This window comes from Acomys russatus, chromosome 18, assembly GCF_903995435.1.
Source record: "Acomys russatus chromosome 18, mAcoRus1.1, whole genome shotgun sequence".
In the NCBI taxonomy this organism is placed as follows: Eukaryota; Metazoa; Chordata; class Mammalia; order Rodentia; family Muridae; genus Acomys; species Acomys russatus.
This window is the reverse complement of record NC_067154.1, coordinates 762735-784660: the sequence shown is the minus strand read 5'-3', so window position 1 is coordinate 784660 and position 21926 is coordinate 762735. Positions and strand designations below refer to the sequence as shown.

The 21926-nt window shown below is 39.1% G+C and overlaps 1 protein-coding gene, 1 non-coding gene and 1 pseudogene across 4 annotated transcripts in view; 2 read left to right on the top strand and 1 right to left on the bottom strand.

Annotated features, from left to right (window-relative positions):
- The window catches only part of Xpo4 (exportin 4), an 87916-nt gene that overhangs the window by 10576 nt on the left and 55414 nt on the right, over window positions 1-21926 (top strand). The window contains exons 2-5 of one of the 3 annotated variants that reach the window (XM_051160625.1): window positions 6291-6396; window positions 11375-11529; window positions 11640-11781; window positions 16801-16939. In XM_051160625.1, the coding sequence (XP_051016582.1) occupies window positions 11687-11781; window positions 16801-16939 (234 nt within the window). In that variant the 5' untranslated portion in view covers window positions 6291-6396; window positions 11375-11529; window positions 11640-11686. The remainder of the gene's footprint in view (window positions 1-6290; window positions 6397-11374; window positions 11530-11639; window positions 11782-16800; window positions 16940-21926) is intronic. The other 2 variants (XM_051160624.1, XM_051160626.1) reach the window with 2 other exon arrangements.
- Window positions 178-2552, top strand: LOC127202353 (60S ribosomal protein L10a-like; annotated as a pseudogene).
- On the bottom strand, window positions 17408-17511 carry LOC127202439 (U6 spliceosomal RNA). The gene has a single exon (XR_007832316.1). It is a non-coding gene; the product is annotated as a U6 spliceosomal RNA (small nuclear RNA).

The following is a 21926-nucleotide window of genomic DNA, read 5'->3' as shown; positions in this document are numbered from 1 at the left end:
ACTCAGAGCTGTCTGCCTCTGATTTCTTCTGGGTGCTGGGACAATAGAATAAATGTATAGTATCAAAATGTACCATCTTATAGGAGTAGTTTTAAATTTAAATAGGAACAGTTGTAAGAGCCAAAGGTTCAAAAAAATATAAAGGCCTCTTTTCTGCTTCTCCCATCTGGAGCAACCATGAGCAGCAAAGTCTCCTCCACACGCAGTACGGGGCAGTGCGGGTTTGTCCTGCACGGGGACCACCACAAACGCTGCAAGTTTCTGGAGACGGTGGAGCTGCAGATCAGCCTGAAGAGCTATGACCCTCAGAAGGACAGACGCTTCTCGGCCACTGTCAGCCTTGAGTCCACCCCTCGCCCCAAGTTCTTGGTGTGCGTCCTGGGGGACCAGTGGCACTGTGATGAGGCCAAGGCCGTGGATATCCGCCACATGGACATCGGGGCGCAGAAGAAACTTAATAAGAATAAGAGGTTGCTCAAAAATCTGGCCAAGAAATGTGATGCCTTTTTGGCCTCTGCAGAGTCTCTGATCGAGCAGATCCTATGTATCCTGGGCTCAGGCTAAACAAGGCCGGCAAGTTCTCCTTCCCTGCTGACACACAATGAAAACATGGTGGCCAAAGCTGATGAGGTGATGAAGAAGCTGTGTCTGGCTGTTGCTGTTGGCCACGTGAAGATGACTGATGATGAGCTGGTCTACAACATCCACCTGACTGTCAATTTCTTGGTGTCCTTGCTCAAGAAGAACTGGCAAAACGTTCGGGCTTTGTACATTAAGAGCTCCAAGGAGGCAGAGGCAGGCAGATCTCTGTGAATTTGAGGCCAGGCTGGTCTAAAAAATGAGTACAGGACAGCCAAGGCTACACAGTGAAACCCTGTCTTGAAACAACCTCCCCCCCCCAAAAAAAAAACAAAAACAAAAACAAAAGCAAATAAGAAGACCATGGGCAAGCCTCAGCCTTAATGCTACCACCCCTATCCCCCCCCCAAAAGAAAATATAAAGGGAAAACTGGAAGTTGAACAAATTCTTATTGAAGTCCTCACTGATTAAGTCAACTACTAATATTCTTGTGTTTGGATGGCACATGTAGTTAGAACATGAATTCATCTATTGAAAACTAAGCATTAGTTACATTTTTATGATATGACTTGAAACCACTTTTTTCTTACTCTTAAGTGTTTTTCCTGTCTACAAAGAGTATCTGATTATGCAGTCTTTTTTTGTGGCCGGTAGATAACAATGTTTTATATATATATATATATGTTAAGGATATTAGAATTTTCTGCTAGACATTGAGAATTCCTCAGTGTTTATCCCTGGGATAGGCTTTTTGTTTGTTGTTGAGACAGGGCTTCTCTGTGCGGCCTTGGCTGTCCTGGAGCTCTTGAATTCAGAGATCCACCTACCTTTGCTTCCAAGTGCTGGGATTAAAGGGGTGTGTGTCCAGCGCCCGGCTCTGGGATTAGTTTTAATGTCATGTTTTCTTAAGGTCAAATTCTGGTTATGATTCTACTGACTTGGTGTTCTTGGGGATTTAGGAATTTCCAAATCTTAGTTTCTCCATTTAAAAGAAAGAAGGTAATTCCTATAAGAAGGTTCCTGGAATTAATGGCTAATAATGTGAAGAGAATTTATCACTCTGCCTGATGGTTTTATAATGATTGTAATGTTATGACAACTACTTGTAGTTTAGTATAGGCTCTTCCCCCCTTTGTTTTTGTTTTTTAGACAGGGTTTCTCTGTGTAGCCCTGCCTGTCCTGGATTTGTTTTGTAGACCAGGCTGGCCTTGAACTCACAGAGATCTGTCTGCCTCTGCCTCTTGAGTGCTGGGATTACAGACGTGCTTACAGTTTACACTCACTGCTTCCTAGGGACAGAGCAGAAGGTCTGTAGAGTGGGCACGGGGATTGGTGGCTCATCTGAGGAAAGCTTAGCAGCATGGTAGCAGTAGCCGTTAGAGTGAATTGGTGGGCGCAGGACTTAAGAACTCTGATTGATTCCTGCTTTGCTTTGTAGAAGCATTCCAACCTTTGGCACGGTACTAAGTACATTCCATGTCAAAAGTATACATTTGAATAGAAACCATTCAAAGACTTTGAACCCCCGTACATATTCAGCATACTAAAACATTAGGCATGTCATTTCACCCCTGCATTAGTGATTAATACTTCCAGTTTTGGATTCTTCTGGCTTTGAGTCACACTATAGGTGTTTGTCAGACTTTGTAAACTGATAACTGCTTGTCTGTGTTGGTGGGATGGTGAAGTTGGGGACAGAAACATGAGTCTTTTGTATTGGGTTTTGTGAGCTCTGGGTCTTGTGATAGCCTATATTCATAGGATCACACCCAGTTTTCTCCCAAACTGGCCTTTATTTTCCAGAAGATCAAGATTGGTCTCCTGCCTATCACTGAGCTCTGCTGCCGTCTCACGTTGCTTCCATTTCTTCTGATACCTTTTATTCCAAGTGCACAGTGTGAGCTTTTGCTGTTGTTGTCAATGTGAAAATAAACAGGTGGCAAAAGGCCTCCTTGCTACCATTATCTGCTGAGCTTTACAGGCCATTTAAAACATCTCTTTGTCAGAATTTGGTTTTGAAGAATTACGGGAGGTCTGCTTTTCTATTTTGAGGCCTCTAAGTATCTTGTTCAGTTAGAATCCTGCAGTCTTACTGCCTAGATTTGATTCCTAGTTCAACTTCCTATTTTAGGGTGGCCCTGGGCATGTTACTGACATTCTTTGTGCCTTAGTTTCCTTGTGAAGCACAGACAACTGTGCATTAGTTTATTCTATGTGCAAAAGGTATATTCTAGGGCAGTCAATGGATGCCTAAAACCTGTAGTTACTACTGGTTTTTCCTGTATAGTTTCCCCCATGTATTCCTACCTGTGAGAAAGTGTAACTATAAATTAGGTCCAGAAAGAAACAATAATAATGAGATAGAGTAGATATGACAGTATATTGTCTTAAAATTGCCAGCATCATTATATTACTTTTGTGTTTTGGACCATTGTTAAGGAAAATAAGTTTTGCTTGGACATAAACATTGGCATACTGTAACAATTGGCCTGATTACCAAGATTGCTGCTAAGAGACTAAGGAGTAGGTAGTACCTGTGCTAGGAAAAGAAATGCTTTTGTATCCCGGTCAGGATGGAAGGCTCTCTCACCAGAACTCATCACACTTGTATTCAGAATAGCACGTGCTTCAGAATGCATGGGCTGCTTATTTCTGGAATTGTTGTCTTTTTTCTCTCTCCCAGGTTACAATTCATTTGTAAGTAAGTGAAGAACTACAGGAAAGTGAAGCTTAGAGTACTGAGGTGGGAGTGGACCATTACATCTTCCTCATAGTTGTCAGCATAAGTGAGAGGATAGCTCCTTTCTCTCTCTGTGCCTTTCTTCTAATAATGCTTGCAGTGCTAAGCATCTCCCAATGGTAGGTACCTTTATTGTTAAGTGCTGCTCTCTCTTGTCTGTGGTAGGTTCCTGGGACTTAGAGGCAAGTGAAATAAAGTCCCAGGTGCCAGAAAGCCAGCAAGGCAAAGGAAAGAAGTAAGTAGAGCCTTATGGAGAGGTGGGTCCTTGATACACAGAGAGGAAGACTGTGCTCAGTGAGGGAAGGATGGTGAAGGAAAGGCTGAAGGGCTTTGAAGGCTGAGTTGGCATTTCTGAAGAGGAAGACCTTTGGCAAGTGTGGGAGGGCTGCTATAGGTCAGTGCGACTTGGGAAACTTTTAGGAGAAAATATATGTGTATTTATCATACATGCACACTTTGAAGAGAAGCCATTCAAAGACTTGGCATGCACACACAAGCATACACACACACACAACATGCTTTTTACTCTTAACTTGTTCTTTGGGACCTGGACAATTTTTAAGATTCCTGGTCTCCCTCCCTCTGTTCCTCTGAGTGTCTTTTCTTGTTCTCTGCCTTATTTTTACCGTGAGATAGCTCACTTGCTGATTGAGGAGATTCCAGGATCTGTCCCCTACCTCTCTTTTCATCCCCACATGGAAGTTACAGGTATGCATAGCCATGTCCAGTTTTTACATGGATGCTGGGGATTCGAACTCAGGTCCTTATACTTGCATAGCAAATCCTCTTATCCACTGAGCCATCTCCATACCCCTTTTGGGATTTTCTGGTGGAGATAGCTTGCTATTTGGAAGTCATTGCCAAGGGGCTAAGTACCGTGGCTGCTTTTGAACTCTTGCAGTCAAGTAATCTTTCTGCTTTGGTCTGGCAAGTACCTGTGACCACAAGCGCACAGAGCAACATCCTTTCAAGAAAGAATTCAGTTTTGGATTTAGGAATCTAAAGTAAATTCTGTCCTGCCAAATATGTTGACCTGGTGATTTTGTGTGTAAGATATGTAAATAGACCAGGCGTGTTGGCTTACGCCGTTAATCCCAGCACTCGGGAGGCAGAGGCAGGCGAATTGCTGTGAGTTCGAGGCCAGCCTGGTCTACAAAGTGAGTCCAGGACAGCCAAGGCTACACAGAGAAACCCTGTCTCAAAAAACAACAAAAATGTCAATAGGTGGCTAAATAATAACCTTTAAGTTATACACTGTGCATTAATGTATTCATACCTTTCCTTTTTAAATAGTATGTTTGAGTAGTGGAGTATTTTTGCACCATTACCTTTGGAAGGAGTGTTTTTGTTTATAGAGTAACTAGCATAAGGATATCAAGAGGAAAAATGATCCAAACACTGCCCAGGTGATTTGCATACACAGCCACATGAGTGGGTGGTGTTCACTAATATGCAGGGTTAATGATGGAAACCTTGAAAAATGCAACTAATTCTGTTCTTCTGGTGAGAATAAAGAGTTTACAGATGAAAGGACAAAAACTTCTAGTGTAGCTAGTTGCTCCCAGTATTGTTACTAAAACCTAATTTAAAATATTAAAGACTTTAACTCAGTTCTGTGATACAGAATTTTGTTTTTCTTTGGAGAACTGTAGAGGGTGCTGTAACCTTAAGAATACTGTGCACCGGCTTTAACTAGCTGCAGGAATTCACAGAGCAGAGTGTCAGTGTTCAGAGAAACTGCTATTACACGCTAATCTGCTTAGTTGATGTGTTTTATCTTTTAGATTCTTTGGTTAGTTAAAATTATCATCTCTTCTTCCTTTCTCTTCCTCTTTTTTTTTTTTTTTTTTTTTTGCTAGCGTCTCATTATGTTAATATGTGTCCCTGGCTGGCCTGAATTCCATAGACCGGGCTGGCCTCAAACTTAGATCTATTGCCTTTATCTCTTGTCAAGGCGTGCACCACCCCGGCCGTCATGATCGCCTTTTCATTATATTGATTGGAATGTGTGGTCCAGGTGGACTGTAGAACAGTAGACTGTTAGCGTTCCCCATCTCTCCCCTTACCTCAGGCCTTACATCAAAAGAGAATTAAACCATGTGATGGGAATATATTTTATCTAAGTCTTTTTCAGTAGAGAAATAAGACATGTAATGGGAATATACTTTATTTTAATCCTTTTCAGTAGAGAAATATCTTTGGGAGACAGGTTATTGCACTAAAAGAGAATTTTAAAATCTGGTTGAATTTATTAATTAGAGAATCTGTACAATGTTCCATGAATTCCAAACTTGTAACATTCACAGATTTTTAGTAACTTGGATTCAGTTTTTGCAGTTCTGAAGGGTTTTGGCATTTGAAGTTTGATAGATTAGTCTGAGCGTAGGTTTTAAAGCAAAGGCTGACGAGGTTACTTTTTTGTTTGTTTTTCGAGACAGGGTTTCTCTGTGTAGCCCTGGCTGTCTGGATTCACGTAGCAGACCAGCCACAAACTCAGTGATCCGTCTCCTTTGCCTCCTGAGTGCTGGGATTTCAGGCGTGCACTGTCAGGCCTGGCTTTAGGGTACCTATTTTGTTTTTGAGACAGGGTTTCTCTGTGTAGCCTTGGCTGTTCTATACTCGCTTTGTAGACCAGGCTGGCCTTAAACTCCTGAGTGCTGGGATTACAGGCGTGTGCCACCACACCTGGCAGTTACCTATTTTTTAAAAAATGGTATAGCTAAGTATCTCCTCTTGTAAATTGTAGGCAGCTTCAAACAGTCCTGAGGCAAAGCTTGTTTCTTTGTTTCTTCATGAAGCTGTATTTTATATATTTATTTTGTTCTATACTGTAGTTCCTTAAAAACTTAAACAAAAGATTTTCCCTTCTCCCCTCTCCCCAAAGTGAAAAGTTTTTCTCCACAGTGGGTGAAAGGATTGGTGTTTACAGGCTTTCTCATTTGGTTGCTCTGTCTGTTTTTTACTCTAAAGGCACCACCTTCCATGGTCAGTAATGAACAACGCCAGCATGCAGAGCACATATTCCTATCATTTAGGAAATCCAAATCACCATTTGCAGTTTGCAGGCATATTTTGGGTAAGTTTTTACTTTAAAAATATCTTTGCATAATCTGAGCTGTTTTTTCTATCTGGAATGTCAGTTGTTATGAATCCCTTTTAATACCAGTAGGTTTGTGCAGTTAGCCATTTTTACTAGGTTTCCTATTTTCATTGGTGTACTTGCAGTGGTTCATGAAAGCAGAAAAGAAGTGTAGGGAGAGGGATGGAGTGTTTTGTTGGTTGTCAGATGGCATGCCATTATTATACGGGGACCAGCTAAGCTCCCTAATGCTGGCTTGAAAATTAAGGATGTTTAGGGGAAGTTCTGTATTGTCTCTCTTTTAGTTTTTCAGTTTTTCTTTTTAAAAACTGGTTTATACTCAGCTTCCTTAGCCAAATCAGTCACTTCTGGGGAAGGTTATCAATATAAATAAATAGAGCAGTGATTTGTACTTTCATTAGATTATTTTATGAGTTCCTATGTCTAACATACAGAAATGGTCTCTTGCAAAAACAATTACGGGAATAATAGTTCTCTCATGGCATTTCTAAGAGTTGTATATGATGTTGCCCTTCACCTCTTCTATACTTTTTGATAGCAGAAAGGGAGATTTCATTGTTGGGTTTTTTGTTGTTATTGATTTTTGTTTTTCAAGGCAAGATTTTGTAAAGCCCTGACTGTCTGGGAACTTGCTCTGTAGACCAGGCTGGCCTCCAACTCACAGAGATCCACCTGCCTCTGCCTCCCAAATGCTGGGATTAAAGATGTGCACCACTACCGCCCAGCATGGCTTTTATTTTATAACCCGATTATTGTTGGCCTTTTTGTTTAGCTGGAGGTATCTTTTATTGTTTGTACTTAAGGTTCTTAGATATTTTGAGTCTGTTTATGATTACAAAATTGATTACATGATAGGAACTAAAACACCTGTTTATTCTTGTGATTTTGGTAGGGTTACTTACCAGTACTCTGGTTTCCATAAAGAAATAAACTATAATGATGGTCATCTCTTCTAAAATGTTTTATATAGCAGGCTTCTAAAAGTAAGCAGTCGTAGGCTGTAGTGGAATGAGGTCTGTTGCGCTGTGAGATCTGGCTGCCAGTGGTGCCTCTGCTCACTGTCAGTTTGAAGCGGTCAGCCTCTCTGGTCCTGCCATCTGTGCAATGAGAATAATGACACCATCTGCCTTCATGTGCATAGGCATAGCTATCTTAACGTCTTGGGAGGTGCCTATGTTGTCATGTATAAAAAAGCATTTTGTGGACAATAAAGTAAACATAACCACATTCCTTCATTTACTAGTTTGTTTGTTTTGTTTTGTTTTTAAGAAGACCTTAAAACAGGAGCTAGCCACAGTAGGAAGGTAGCTGTGTCACTCTGGAGATCTTACCTTTAGAGAGCAGTAGTTGTAACAATGGTCTTTTCAATGCAAAATGAAGCCATTTTAATGGGCTCATCAATGGTGCATTTTATAATTGAATGGATTTGTTTCTGTTGCTATGACATTTTGTTTTTTTGCTAATATAGTACATTTAATTAGTGTTAAATAAAGGAAGAACTAAAACATCTGCCTACAGACTTTAAAAGGGGAAATACCTCATCTTTATCCTGAAATTATTCCAAATCCACAGATTTGAGAGACTTTTGTGTTAAACTATTATCATAAAAGAATTGAAGTTCAAGTTTAATGGCAGATAATTCACCTGCCTTGTGTAGGGTTCCCCTAGCGTTTCATCTGACTTTCTGTTGAATGCAGCTGTCATTGTCGATTGTGCTATAAGCATTTTATTAGTGCTTATTTGCTTATAGCACTCTGGTTTCCGAGTGTGTGTACTTATGATGTATGCGGCTTTCATAAAGGCTGAGCTTGTCTGGACTCTGTAAAGAGTAGTATCGCTGATTCTAGTTGTTCTTTCAAAGTCAGCTTGGGCCTCACCCGCTAACTACTTGAAAGATGGGAGTGTGCGGCAACACGCACTGTTGTTAATGCACTGCGAAGCCCTGGGTTACATTAATGCTTGCATCTAAACTTGACCAAAAATCTTTTTTAACCCTTACTCAGTTGCCACCAGCACAGAAGGGCAAATTCCTCAAGAAGACTTCTCATACAAGTGGCAGTCAATCACAACTCAGAATTTTCACATTCTTATTTAGGGATTATATGTCATTCTGTAGAATGTCTGGGAAATATATTCTGATGAAGGGAGTTTTCTCTTTGATGCTTCCCTCTTTTGTCCTTTTAAAACTCTTCCTCTCTTACGTCTGGCTTCAGTTTTATGTGTTTCTCATTTTACCTCATTTCTTTTTCTTGTCCTTCCTTTTTCCCTTTTAGTTTTTCCTTTCTTGTGTATGCGTGTGTGCGCATGTGCGCGCTCACACATGTGCGTGCTTCTGCATCTATGTTTCCTGTGTGTGTGGACACATGTGTATGCATACTGCATGCTTGTGTTTTTTGTCATAAGGGCACTTTTAGATTATTTCACTTAAGAACTCTTTGGCACTTAGGAGCATTCTAGTTTTTTAGGGTTAAATGTTTCTTTAAAATCCGACAAGACTAAGTTTAATTCTTGCTTATAGAAATAACCAAGATATGAACGGGATTGGCTTACCACTTCTGAAGTCACCTCTTAGCACTACTTTGCCTTCTCAGAAAGAAATGGATTCACTTATCTAGGTGTCAGCACAAAATGAAACAAACGAGTATATTCAGTTGGGCTAGTAAATTTGACGTCTATATTTGGAAAATTGTCATTGATGATGCTGCCAATTTTATCTTCTTCACTGAGACTTTACTATTAGATGGTAGATGTAAGTGTCATTGTATGAGAAGCGCTGGCGTTTCAGAGCTGACAGCCCTGTGATTTGAACAGACGCCCTTAAGGTCAGACTAGTGGCTGATCATCTAGAATAGCCTTGCTTTTGTTTTTAGGACACTTTTTAATTAGTTTCCCTTTATTATTAAATTTTTTTCTCCAAAAGGTTCTATCATGTTCCAGATAAAATATAATTCATTTTTAGCACAGAATAAAAATGAGTTATAATTCCATAATTATTAAAATTACTGTGATAGCAAAGAAGGCATTTTGCAAAGTAGCCTCAAGTAGTTTATCATAGCACTGTGGTAGCCAACAGCAGCTCTTCCTGAAGGAATGTAAGAAATTCTAGCTGAGTTGTGAGTTGAACAGGAAGACTTTGTAGTGTCAGTCATCTTCACAGTAGAGAGTGAGACTGAGGCTTGTTTGTGTGTGCAGAAGGTGTGCTAGTGAGTACTTGCCAGTGCATAGAGCTCTTTCTAGCATCTCTTACATGTTTCTGCTGTGTGCAAATGCACTTTTTGAAGGCTAATAGTAGTGTTTATCAGAAAATGTAATACTCATTTAGGAGAAGTGCTACTTTTCACCAGTATTTCTCCATCCTTAGAGATAACTTCTTGTACTAAGTTAGAAGTCCTCATTTCCTGCCATGTAAAAGTAGGTGGTGAAGAAAAGTTAAGTGTCTCTTAAACTTTCAAATGTCATTCTTGTGTAGGACAGAAAAAAGGCTAGGATAGAAGCACACATAGTTTAAAATAAGTGTGTTTCAGGACTCAGCCAACAGAAGGTACCTTCTTGGTTTTGCCTTTGGTGACGTGTGCCTTAGGGAACCATGTGGCCTCACATTTCCTCTCTCTGGGCAGCAGTTTCTTCAGCTATAAGATGGAGCAGTAGAATCCAATGATCTTTGCTGTTTCTAACATTCTGTGAGGCCTTCATATTTTGCTTTCTTGTTAAAATCTGTAGTTAAGGCTTTCATTTAGAAGGAAGTGAAGACAAATGACATCCTCTCAAAGAAATCTGTAGTGAGATTTAACTAGCCTTTATCAGACATGGTCCTATTTCCTCCTAAGGAAGATAGATATATCTTGGTTCTGCCTAAAATCATTTGAATCTTTGATAAAATCTCCTATCACTCTATCCTTCTGGAAAGTTAAACTTTTTTTTTTTTTAATAATAAGGTCACATTTTCAGAAGCTATTTGCTTTCAAAATTAATAATTTATTATACTTTAAAGTTTTTAAATTTTTGTGACTTCTAATCATCTCAATCAATCCATGTTAAGGTAGCAAGGACTAATCAAACCGTAGAAACAAAAGGCCCAGATGGTTCTTCCTTCTTTTGTCTATTGAGACCTCCTGTCTACAATGACACGCTCTAATGCAGATGCACCTTTGCTCCCATATTTTCATAGGTAATGTGTTAAGAACATTGGTAACATTTTTAATGACCTGAGCTTGAGTTAGAAACCAGTGCCCGACTGTACTTCTTGATCTTCTGAGTTCTTGAAGGCACCATTCTAGGCCTAGAGTTAATTTCTTGTAGCTTTCAGATACTCATATCCAGTGATCTTGCCATATAAGCTAGAGTCTAATCAGACTTTTAAAGAGTTTCACATGGTTATTTTTTAGCCCTTAAGAGAATTTCTACTTTTTCTTGACTTTATTTTGACTGTTTCTCCCTTTGGATAATGCTGTTTTAAAACTGTAGCAGTATACACTAACAGAAAAATAGAAAATTAATACAAAATATTTTTTCAATGTGTTAATTTTCTATTTTTCCCCTGAATCAGGTCTTAACTCAGATACTGTAACTTGCCAGATAGGCTGGGTCTTTCTAAGTGTAGCCTGGGGTTTTATTCAGTTTGATCAGTACTGCAATCAGAAAACTAAGTAGAACTTCTCACCTTGTGTAAATGTGGCTCATGGTATTTGACCATTTTGAGACAAAGAACTTGGATGTGATTGCTTATTTCTGACCTTGCTATTGAGATGGGTCATCCTGCTGAAGGCTTACTTACTTAAAAGCTACATTATTTTAGCAGCATGGCTCATCACAAATAGTAATGTTCTAAGACCGGTTTAATAAGACATTTTTCCAATAAAATGCTCCGGTTTTGCACAAAGTGAGAATCTCTTAGCACACTTTCTGATTGCCTCACACTTTTATTTTTACTTTTTAAAGCTGTGTTATTTTTTAGTTCTTCATGCTTTGGAAGTAACAGTTGAAGAGAGGTGAGGAAAGTTTGTGAAAATTGTGATCGGTGATTAGCTGCCACCTGCCTGAGGTGTCTTCTGAGAGGAACTAACCTCTTTGTGGTGCTAGAGCAAGGTCACTGGATAAAAAACAGAACAGGTAACCATCTTCTTCCTTGTCTGAAAAGTTCTGACTTAAAATTAATAAATGCAAAGTACACACAGCAACACGAACTGTTGCTTAAAGAGCGTTTTTAATTTTCTTCCCAGAAACCAGTAAAGTGGACTATGTCCTTTTTCAAGCCGCCACAGCCATAATGGAAGCAGTTGTCCGAGAGTGGGTACTCTTGGAGAAAGGCAGCATCGAGTCACTGAGAACATTCCTCCTCACCTATGTCCTGCAAAGGCCTAAGTAAGTACATGGAGTGGGCGGCACTGCTAAGACACCCGTGTTCAGCTTCTGTGATCTGCCAGAGAGCCCTTCTTTTTAGTGGTGATGTTTGTTTATAGGCAAGCTCTGTTCTGGGCCTCGTAGTTTGAAAATTCATGCATGTGATTGTAGCTTCCTTTCACTGGTTGAAAACCATACCTTTTACTTAAGTTTCTGATACTAAAGAAATAGGAGATACTGTTTTTGTTGAATTTTGAAGAATTTGATTATGAATAAAAGTTGACTTTTGACATTTGCAACCCAGGTGCCGTGGCACATGCCTGTAATCCTAGCATTAGGAGAGGCAGAGCCAGGCAGATTGCTGTGAGTTCAAGGCCAGCCTGGTCTACAAAACGAGTCCAGGACAGCTAAGGCTACACAGAGAAACCATGTCTCGAAAAACAAACAAACAAAAAATGTCTTCATTTGTTTGTTCTTAGATGCTTGGTAGGATGTTTTATTTCTTTAATGTGTTTTGGAAATTTAGCATGGACTGAGTATTATTAGATGTAGCTGCATATCCTCAGAGAGGAAGAGAAAGAAATTAAGCCACCAACAAGCCAATGTTATGTACATATGTGCATAGAAAATAGTTTAGAAGAAAAAGCACTAAATTTTTATTTACTTTGAAAAAGATCAAATTTCAGCAGTAAGGTAAAGTGAATTTTCTTTACTGCTTAGACATTTTTACAAGACTATAAATTGGTTCTTGTATGGAATTGACACATTTTTGCTATGTTTTACTAAAAATGGTGGTTGTTTTGAACTTTGCACTGGCAAAATAATTTGAAATAATTTTGATAATGTATTCTGGTTAAAGAGAATTAAGAAAAATCTTCATGTTTATATTTATATAATAAAAAAAACCAAACATGAAGGTCCATGTTTATCTGTAGCAATATTTTTAAAAAGATTAGGGAGGAATGGATATGTAGCTCAGGCTTTTTTGTAATTGTTTTGTTTTAAGGTAGGAGTGATAAATCACTCCGCTAATTTCAGCATTTAGAAGGCTAAGGCAAAAGGATTGCTGCAAGTTCAAAGTTAGACTGGTATGAGACTTTGTCACTAAAAATTGGAAGGGAAAAGAAAAAAGAAAAAGAAAAATATATACTACTAGCAGCTTTAGTATTTAGGCCCCTGTGTCTGAAGAGCAGTCTTTGTGGTGAACCCCTGCACACCAAGCCTGATATTGGCATAAAGCCTCTTTCTTTTTCTGGGATTTTGTTCTGTTTTTACTTTCATAGAAGAGTGCTTTGATGGCTTTTTATGTGTTTGACTCAACTGTCATGACAGAGTGCTTTTCCAATAGAACGTTGGGCCTCCTTGGCAGCCTTTTCCCACTCCAAGAAACCCAGAACTTTGCAGAGTAAGGTGATATTGTGTATGTATATGTTTGTATGTATACTTTCTTGTGCTATCCAAATCTGTTCCATTTTTAAATAATTTTGATTAATTTAGAAGCTATTTTAGAGCTGTTTATAAAAGGTTCTGTGTTAAAATAGTTTTTTTCCCAACTCTGTGTGTGTGTGTGTTAGTGCTGTGAGTGTGTGTGTGTGTGTGTGTGTTAGTGCTGTGAGTGTGTGTGTGTGTGTGTTAGTGCTGTGAGTGTGTGTGTGTGTTAGTGCTGAGAGTGTGTGTGTGTGTGTTAGTGCTGAGAGTGTGTGTGTGTGTGTTAGTGCTGTTTGTGAGTGTGTGTGTGTGTTAGTGCTGTCTGTATGGTGTCAGGTGGTAGAACCTAAGATCTTGTACATTCTAGATAAGCACTGCTTCCACCTTTATACTATTTTGAAAAATTCTTAAAACTTTCAGCAAACATGACACAGTAGCACAGTAAACACATACCCTTTTCCTGGTAGAAGCTCAGTTAACACTTTGTCACATTTGAGCAAATTGTCATGCACATTGCAGTGCTTTCATCTTAAATATTGAATATGTCTCACAGTCTCAATATTCTAGACCTAACTGTACCATATTTATATTATGACTTAGTATCATTAGTCTGTCTCTTTGGCTCTGTTAATGTTTGCTTTCTATATTTAGGTAAAATATGTTGTTTGTCTTTCAGTCCAGGATTTAACTACAAGTTAGATGTTATGTTCTGTTATCATGTCTTTTATTATTAATCATGTCTTTTTTTTTTTTAAAGATTTATTTATTTATTCATTTAATGTATATGAGTGCTCTATCTGCATGTATACCTGCAGGCCAGAAGAGGGCATCAGATTACATTATAGATGGTTGTAAGCCACCCTGTGGTTGCTGGGAATTGAACTCATGACCTCCAGAAGAGCAAGCAGTGTCCTTAACTGCTGAGCCATCTATCTCTCCAGCCCCTAAATATGTCTTTTTTATTATTAAAATTTATTTTATGTGTATGAGTACTTTAATTTCTTTTTAGACTTATTTATTTTACTTTATATGTATGAGTTTTTTTGCTTGCATGTGTATCTGTGGAATGCATGTGTGCCTGTGGAGATCAGAAGAAAGCATCAGATCCCCTAGAACAGGAGTTATAGATGGTTGTGAGCTGCCATGTGGGTGCTGAGAACTGAACCTGTGTTCTTTAGAAGCGCACTAAGTGCTCTTGACTAAGTGCTCTTGACTGCTGAGTCATTTTCCAGCTGCTGTGCATGAGTATTTTGCTTGCATGTATGTATGTGCACATTGTGCATGCCCGAAGAAGTCAAAAGTGGGCTGGAGTTACAGGTGATTATGAGCCTCTCTAGCCTCTGTCATGTCTCTTTAAAGCCTGAGTAATTCTGCCCCTTTTTGTCTTTAATGACACAGACATTCTTATTTTTTTGAATGCTCTCTCGTATAGATTAGAATCCAGTAACAAATCTTCATGTACTATAAAGGTAAGATTATATAGACAGCTCATGTAGTACAGTCTAGTATACTTAGGATTGTTTATCTCGGTCCTTACAACTACATGTACCTACAGGTTTTTATCTTTTTTTTTTTCCAAGAGGGTTTCTCTGTGTAACACTGGCTGTCTTAGACTCACTTTGAAGACCAGGCTGGCCTTGAACTCACAGAGATCTGCCTGCCTCTGCATCCCCAGAATACAAGTTTTTTTTTTCCTTACCACCCTAATTGAGGTAAAATTTGTATCCAGTTTGATATATCAAGTCTCATATTCTTGATCTGCCACACTTGACTCTGTGACCTTGCTCAATTTCTGTTACTAATCTTTTTTAAAAATTAACTTTCTGATAATTAATGGAGTTAACAATGTTTCTTGAACATGTTAATTTACAGAAATGAATAAAACTCAGTAAATGTTTTAATTTTCTGAGTTTTTGGTTTTTGTTTTGGTTTGGCTGTTGGTTACAAGACAGGGTCTCTCTGTGTAGCCTTAGTTGTCCTGGACTCGCTTTGTAGACCAAGCTGGCCTCGAACTCACAGCAATCCTCTTGCCTCTGCCTCCTGAGCGCTGGGATTAAAGGTGTTTGCCACCACGCCTGTCTTACTTTTCTAATACTTGCCTATAGACATTTTTTTCTTTAAGACAGGGTCTCACTATGAAGTCATGGCTGACCTGGAACTTGCTATGTGGTCTAGGCTGGTACCCAGAGGTCCACTAGCCTTTGCCTCCTGATTGCTGGTAGTAAGGGCATGTGCTACCCCCTGGCCCAAATCTGTTTTTGGAAGGAAAATTTTGACTTTAGTCTTGATGTAGGGACACATGTTTGAAACTGTTTAATAATGCCTTCTATATGGCAAATCCTGAGTTATACATGCACTAGTGTGCTTAGAGTTGAGTGGTTGATTTTCAGAATAGGGTTTAGTTGTAACAGAAAAGTCATGTCACATGCTGGTGCCTTGGAAGCCTTTAGTAATAACTTTATGGAGAAAGTGACATCACAATTTTGGCAGAGGCCTGGAAGTATAAAAGCGTGGAGCCAGGAACTGAGGAGTTTCATGTGCCTGCCATACTGAGTGTATGGAAAGAGTGACGTCAGAGAGCAGAGTGGGCACTTAGCTGTCACAGACTTTAAAAGTGTATGACTGTATGTATAATTTGTGTCCAAACTGGCATACCTCTGAAAGTAAAAGTAAGCACTATTAATAATGATGTAGGACATTAGGACATGGGACTCTTCCAAGAAAGCTAGGATTGGTCTTGTTGCCCATGGTAAGGGATATGACCTCTCCCAAGGGCACAAGCGCACATGTGTATGGCACTTGAGAGGTTGTATTATATGGTTGGTGTTTTTGATGCCTGGCCTTTACGAAGGGGTTCTGAAAAGGCATTTGAGTCTCTGTGACTGATAGGTTTTACAGGGTGCCTGGCTGGTTTTAAATAGGCATTTATACGGTCAGAGGTGACACCTGTCTTAGATGGAAGTTGGAGAGCTGGAATTTCCCTTTTCTCATTAAATGGAAAAAGTTGAGATACTGCTGATTAGAAATGGATATGAAGAGCTGGGCGTGGTGGCTCACACCCTTAATCCCAGCACTTGGGAGGCAGAGGCAGGTGGATCGCTGTGAGTTCGAGACCAGCCTGGTCTACAAAGTGGGTCTAGGACAGCCAAGGCTACACAGAGGAACCCTGTCTTGAAAAAACCAAAACCAAAAACAAAAAAACAAACAAAAAAAGAAATGGATATCAAATCAGAATTAACTTAATCTTACTGATACCTTAAGTACTCAACAAGGAACTGACTTAGAATGTGTTGAACACCGCCTAAAGCATTTAGTATGTGTGAAGTGGGCACAATCTTAAGGTTGAACATATTTTGTTGTTTGATATTTTGCTTTTTGAAACTGGGTCTTGTATGGCCCAGCCTGGCCTGAAATTAACCATGTAGCCTTATATTAGGGTAGAACTGTTATCTGGGTTACAGAGCTGACCAGGCCTATGAGTCTCTATGTAACTTAGATTCTACTACTCTCAGGTGTAGGTGGCATTATTAGTAGCTTCTAGTAAAGTGAGAAACTTGGTGAGTGTTTATATTAGATGTAGATAAATGTTTTCACAATTTTTATGTTTTGCAGCCTCCAAAAGTATGTTCGGGAACAGATTCTATTAGCAGTAGCAGTGATTGTAAAAAGAGGATCATTAGATAAGTCAATTGACTGCAAAAGCATTTTTCATGAAGTCAGCCAATTGATAAGTAGTGGCAATCCCACTGTGGTAAGTATGCTAACTGCTTTTATTTATAAGTATTTTCATTTGTCTTTCACTAATATCATTCTGGTAATAGTAGAATAAAAAGAAAGTTATGCAAACTAATGTGCCAAGCAGTTTTTATTTATTCAGACATTTCTTCTGATCATTAAATATATGTGTGTAATGCAGATGTAGTATACTTAGTGTTTTCATTTCAGGCTGTGTTTTTCTGTGTTGCCGCTGTATTCATTTTAATTGATTGTAAAACATGATGAGTTAATATGCTATGATATCCTTTTGTCTGAGGGTGGGGGAGACCTGACTGGCTTGGAATTCACAGAGATCTTCCTTCTTCCCTCTGCTCCTGAGTTCTGGAATTAAAGAAATTTGTCCCGCAGGCCCCCCCCCCCCTTCAGTTACTGCAGCACTTTTAGTTTTCTTTCTTTACACAGTGACATGTTGCTGGGACCTACTGTTCTCACTGAACAGTAGAAAACAAAAACAAAACAAAAGGAACACTTTGTCATCTTTGCAGAGGGGCCATGCTAATCTCTGTACTGTTCCAGTTTTACTATATGTGCTGCTGAAGTGAGCACCATGCTTGGTTTTAAATATTTTAATCATTCAATTGGGCATTTCCCCATCCCAGTTTTAATAAGCCTTGGAAAGTACCAGTAATTATAGAAATGGTTGAGCTAAATATAAATGGTATCTGGCATAATAAAAATCATTAACTACACCATGACTTCCAGGTGGTTCTGTCAGGTGAGCAGGTGTCAGGCCATTGTTTATGACCAGATTACTTGAAGGGGCATGCTTTCCCCACCCTGTCCACATTTAGGGAGTGTCTGGTTGGCAGAGTTCAGCAGAGGCTGGAGAAGCAGGGCCAGCTCTGGTTAGGGATGATCCCTATAGAACCGGGCTTGATAGTGCCTGGCTTATTTTCAGTAGTTTTTTTAAAACTATCATAATTTACTTTTTCTTTCTTTTCTTTTCTTTTCCTTTCTTTCTTTTCTTTCTTTCTTTCTTTCTTTCTTTCTTTCTTTCTTTCTTTCTTTCTTTTCTTTCTTTCTTTTTCCCCCGAGACAGGGTCTCTCTGTGTAGCCTTCACTGTCCTGGACTCACTTTGTAGACCAGGCTGGCCACGAACTCAGAAATCCGCCTGCCTCTGCTTCCTGAGTGCTGGTATTACAGGTGCATACCACCACGCCTGGCTATCCTCCATAATTCTTGAAACAGTCAAAACAAACCCTGTCCTCTGTATAGGGGAGGTCTTGCTCTGTTACTGGTTAGTCTGAAATTCACTGTGGAACAGACTGGTCTTGAATCCTTGAACTTTTTCTTTAGTCTCCTGTGTCCTAGGATTGAAGGCATGTTCCACTGTACACAAGATTTTCTTTTTAAAGTAAAATTTCTAAATACCATGACCAAGAAATTCTACACTATTAGCAATTTAATACATTGGAGGTAGAACTGTTTTTAATTATAGAATGAAATTATTTTGCTGACCACATTGAAACATTAAGCTTAAAATTTTTTCTATGTTTATGTGCTGAGTAAAATGTGTACATTGTGGCCACACATCTTTGTCCAACAGTTTGAAAGCAACTCATTCAGTAGGTCCAAAAAATGAGATTTCTGGGGCTGGAGAGATGGCTCAGAGGTTAAGAGCACTGGCTGCTCTTCCAGAGGTCCTGAGTTCAATTCCCAGCAACCACATGGTGGCTCACAACCATCTGTAATGTGATCTGATGCCCTCTTCTGACACATAGGTGCACATGCAGGCAGAGCACTCATATATGTTAAATAAATAAATCTTTAAAAAGAGAGAGAGAGAGAGAGAGAGAGAGAGAGAGAGAGAGAGAGAGAGAGAGAGAGAGAGGGGAGAGAGAGAGCAGACCAGTGAAATATTTTAATGGGTCTCTTGAATGGTGAAGAATTTTTGAGAATGATTCAAAAACTTAGGACTCCTTAGTTTCGGAGACACGAATAACTTCAGAAGAAAGGATTAGAGCTTCGATAGGAAAGTAGCATACCAAGATAATCAGTGGCTTTACATGATAGACTAGGAAATGCCAATGATAGAAATAAGCTCATGGACTTTTGTTTTTAAACGTTTAAAAATTCCATTTACTATTATATGCATGTACATGTGTGCATGCCATAGCACATGTGTGGTGAAAGGAAAACTTTTGGGAGTCAGTTCTTTTACCATGTGTTGCTAGTGGCAAGTGCCTTTATCTCTTGAGCCATCAGCTGGCCCTATTTGATTTTTTTTTTTTTTTAATAGATAAAATAAAAGAGTTGACCCAGGAGCTGTTAAATCACACAACTCAGTTCCCCTCTTACCACCTTTAGAAATGGCAGTTCCACAGACCTTCACTTCCAGAAGCTGTAGTTTGGCTGCTGTTTCTCAGAACATTGGTGTTGGCTGTCTGTCCCCCTGTACTAGTCTCACGGGCATATTTACATGGGCTTGGGGGCAGTTAGTTGTAGAGCACTGATTTTTTTTATTCATACTTAGTTACAATGACTACCTACTCTCCTTGAACAGTTAAATCTTGTAAATTGTGTAGTAATTTGTGTAAAGCAGGTGTCATCTCTTAGCACCATCTCCCTAGCAACCTCTCAGCCTTTTCTTTGAGAATCTTGTGAACATAAGTTCCAAGTAAGTCACCCTATATAACTATTCTAAGTATTGAAACACAGAAGACAGTATCTACTAGTGAAATGTAATTATCTCTGTATTTTAAAAATATGATAGCCAGCACATTAGTTTTCCCTTAAATGCTTTAAAGAATTATCATGGTCGTGGTTTCTTGCAGATCATTTTCATAAATGTGTAAAACCTTGGGAGAGGACATTGATCATATTGTCTTGCTTTACCACGGTGCTATATCTTTAGCCTTCATAAAACCTTTGTTTAAATTTATTTGTGTTTTTTAATTGAAAATAGATTTTTCTGATATAATATATTCTGATTATCATTTCCCCTTGCTCAACTCCTCCAATATTCTCCCCATCCACCCAATTGTACACCCTTTCTTTGTAATTAGAATATAGCTACTCTAAAAATAATAATAAGATAAAATAAAGACAAACCAGAACAGGACATAAAGGCTTTTCTAAGGGGCCTTTCTTCAACATGATAACTTTCCAGGTGCCATAGAATACTGTTGGTGTAATCATGCATGCGTAGTTAAGAACTGTGCCGTTTCATGCTCCTCTTTCTTCCATGGTTGGGTACTATGGTTAACCCATCTCAGTGGGGAACTGTGAGGCCTACTGTCCATACTGGCTTCAGAGAGATAGAGAAACTCTTCTTCCTAGAAAAGTAGCTTAGCTTATTTATTTATTTTTTAGGTTATTTTTTAATCTGATGTACAAACTAAAAATTTAATCTATTTCATGGCTGCCTTATTTCCTTTGAAAGTAATAAGCCTATGTTAAATCATTTTGAAAGATAGTTAATGCAGCATTTAAGCCTCCTTTCTTCCTCTTTTTCATGTTGGGCAGAAGTGGGTGTGAAATTCACTTGTCTACCCAGGGCTGCCCCTGGGTGTCATAGCCAAGTTAATCTCCCTTATCGCAAAGTCTCATTGATGTTTTCTTAGAAGAGCAGCTGGAGGTCTGCTGTATAGTATGGCAACCTTTCATACAGTTTATTCTTGGTAATAAAGACCCTGAGGCAAGAGCCAGGCTATTATAAGAGACAAGCTTCCCTCGGAACAAGAGGATTTTATTTTGCCAGCTGGAGTTAGTATGTTGTGCTTGTGAACTGGGAAGGCAAGCTGTCTCTGAGGAGACTTTTTATTTCTTTTCCAACAAGCATGAAATGAATAAATGAATGCCATTGACCAGAGCTGTGAATGCTACTGTAAGAATTTTAACATGAACAGAGAGTTTTTAAAATTGTTATCCAGTGAGTAAAGTTTTGAATTTCTAAGTACTCAGTGAATGAAGCTATACTATGAAAATAATTTTCATTTGAGAGCAGGAGTCGTGGATCCCAGGTTGGCTTAAACATTTGGGATATAGCTATTGATACCTCCTTCTGTCTCCGTCTCCCAAGTACCAAACCTGCAGCCACATACCATCAACATGCAGGTTATGTAATGCCAGGGACCGGAACCAGGGCCTCATGCCTACTAGGCAGGCACTCTACAAACTGAGCTACACTCTCAGCTCATGAAGACGTATGTTTGTTTCATTGATCTAAATTTATAAACAACAAAAATGGGAGTGGGACTTAGGAGTAATTATTGAATGGTTAAGAACACTGTTGGTGTAGAGGATCTGGGTTTGGTTCCTAGCACCAACATGGTGGCTCACAACCATCTTAACTTTTAATCAGAGAGATTTGCAATCCCTTCTCCTCTGGTTACATACATACATGCAAGCATAAAAAGAAATCTCTTAAAAAAAATTTAGGAAACTTTATGTATTTGTTTTCCACTGCCTCCTTTGTCAACAGTGCTAAATATAAATACCTGAAGCCTCATTGATTCAAGCAATATTTAGTGATAATTTATCGTGCAGTTCTAATTTGACAGAACTAGACGGCAGTCGAGAGGTAGGACCAAAACAACCTATTTGTATGACAACTATAAATTATTACCGCCACTCTACTTGTCCTAATTGCTGCATTTATGCAATATTTACAACACGTCATTTGAACTCAGAATAACTGGACTAGGTTGGGCAGAAAGTAGATGATTTTATCGGAATGATAAATGAAGTGCCTTGACTGCAGTTAAGTGGGAAACACTGCCTGAATTGACATTTTTCTGTTTGCCTGGTCTAAACAGGTTTCTCATATTCCCAAGGATTCCTACAGACTGCTTTTATTTATTATGTATTTCAGACACAGGCACACATAGATTATGTTACGTGGTTTCTACATTATTAGCAAATGAGGGTGAAGAGTGCAGAGCTGCTGCTGGTGGTGGCCATAGACTACCACAGAGGCCATCTGAGGAGCCCGGGAAGCAGCGCTCCGGCCGCATGGGGA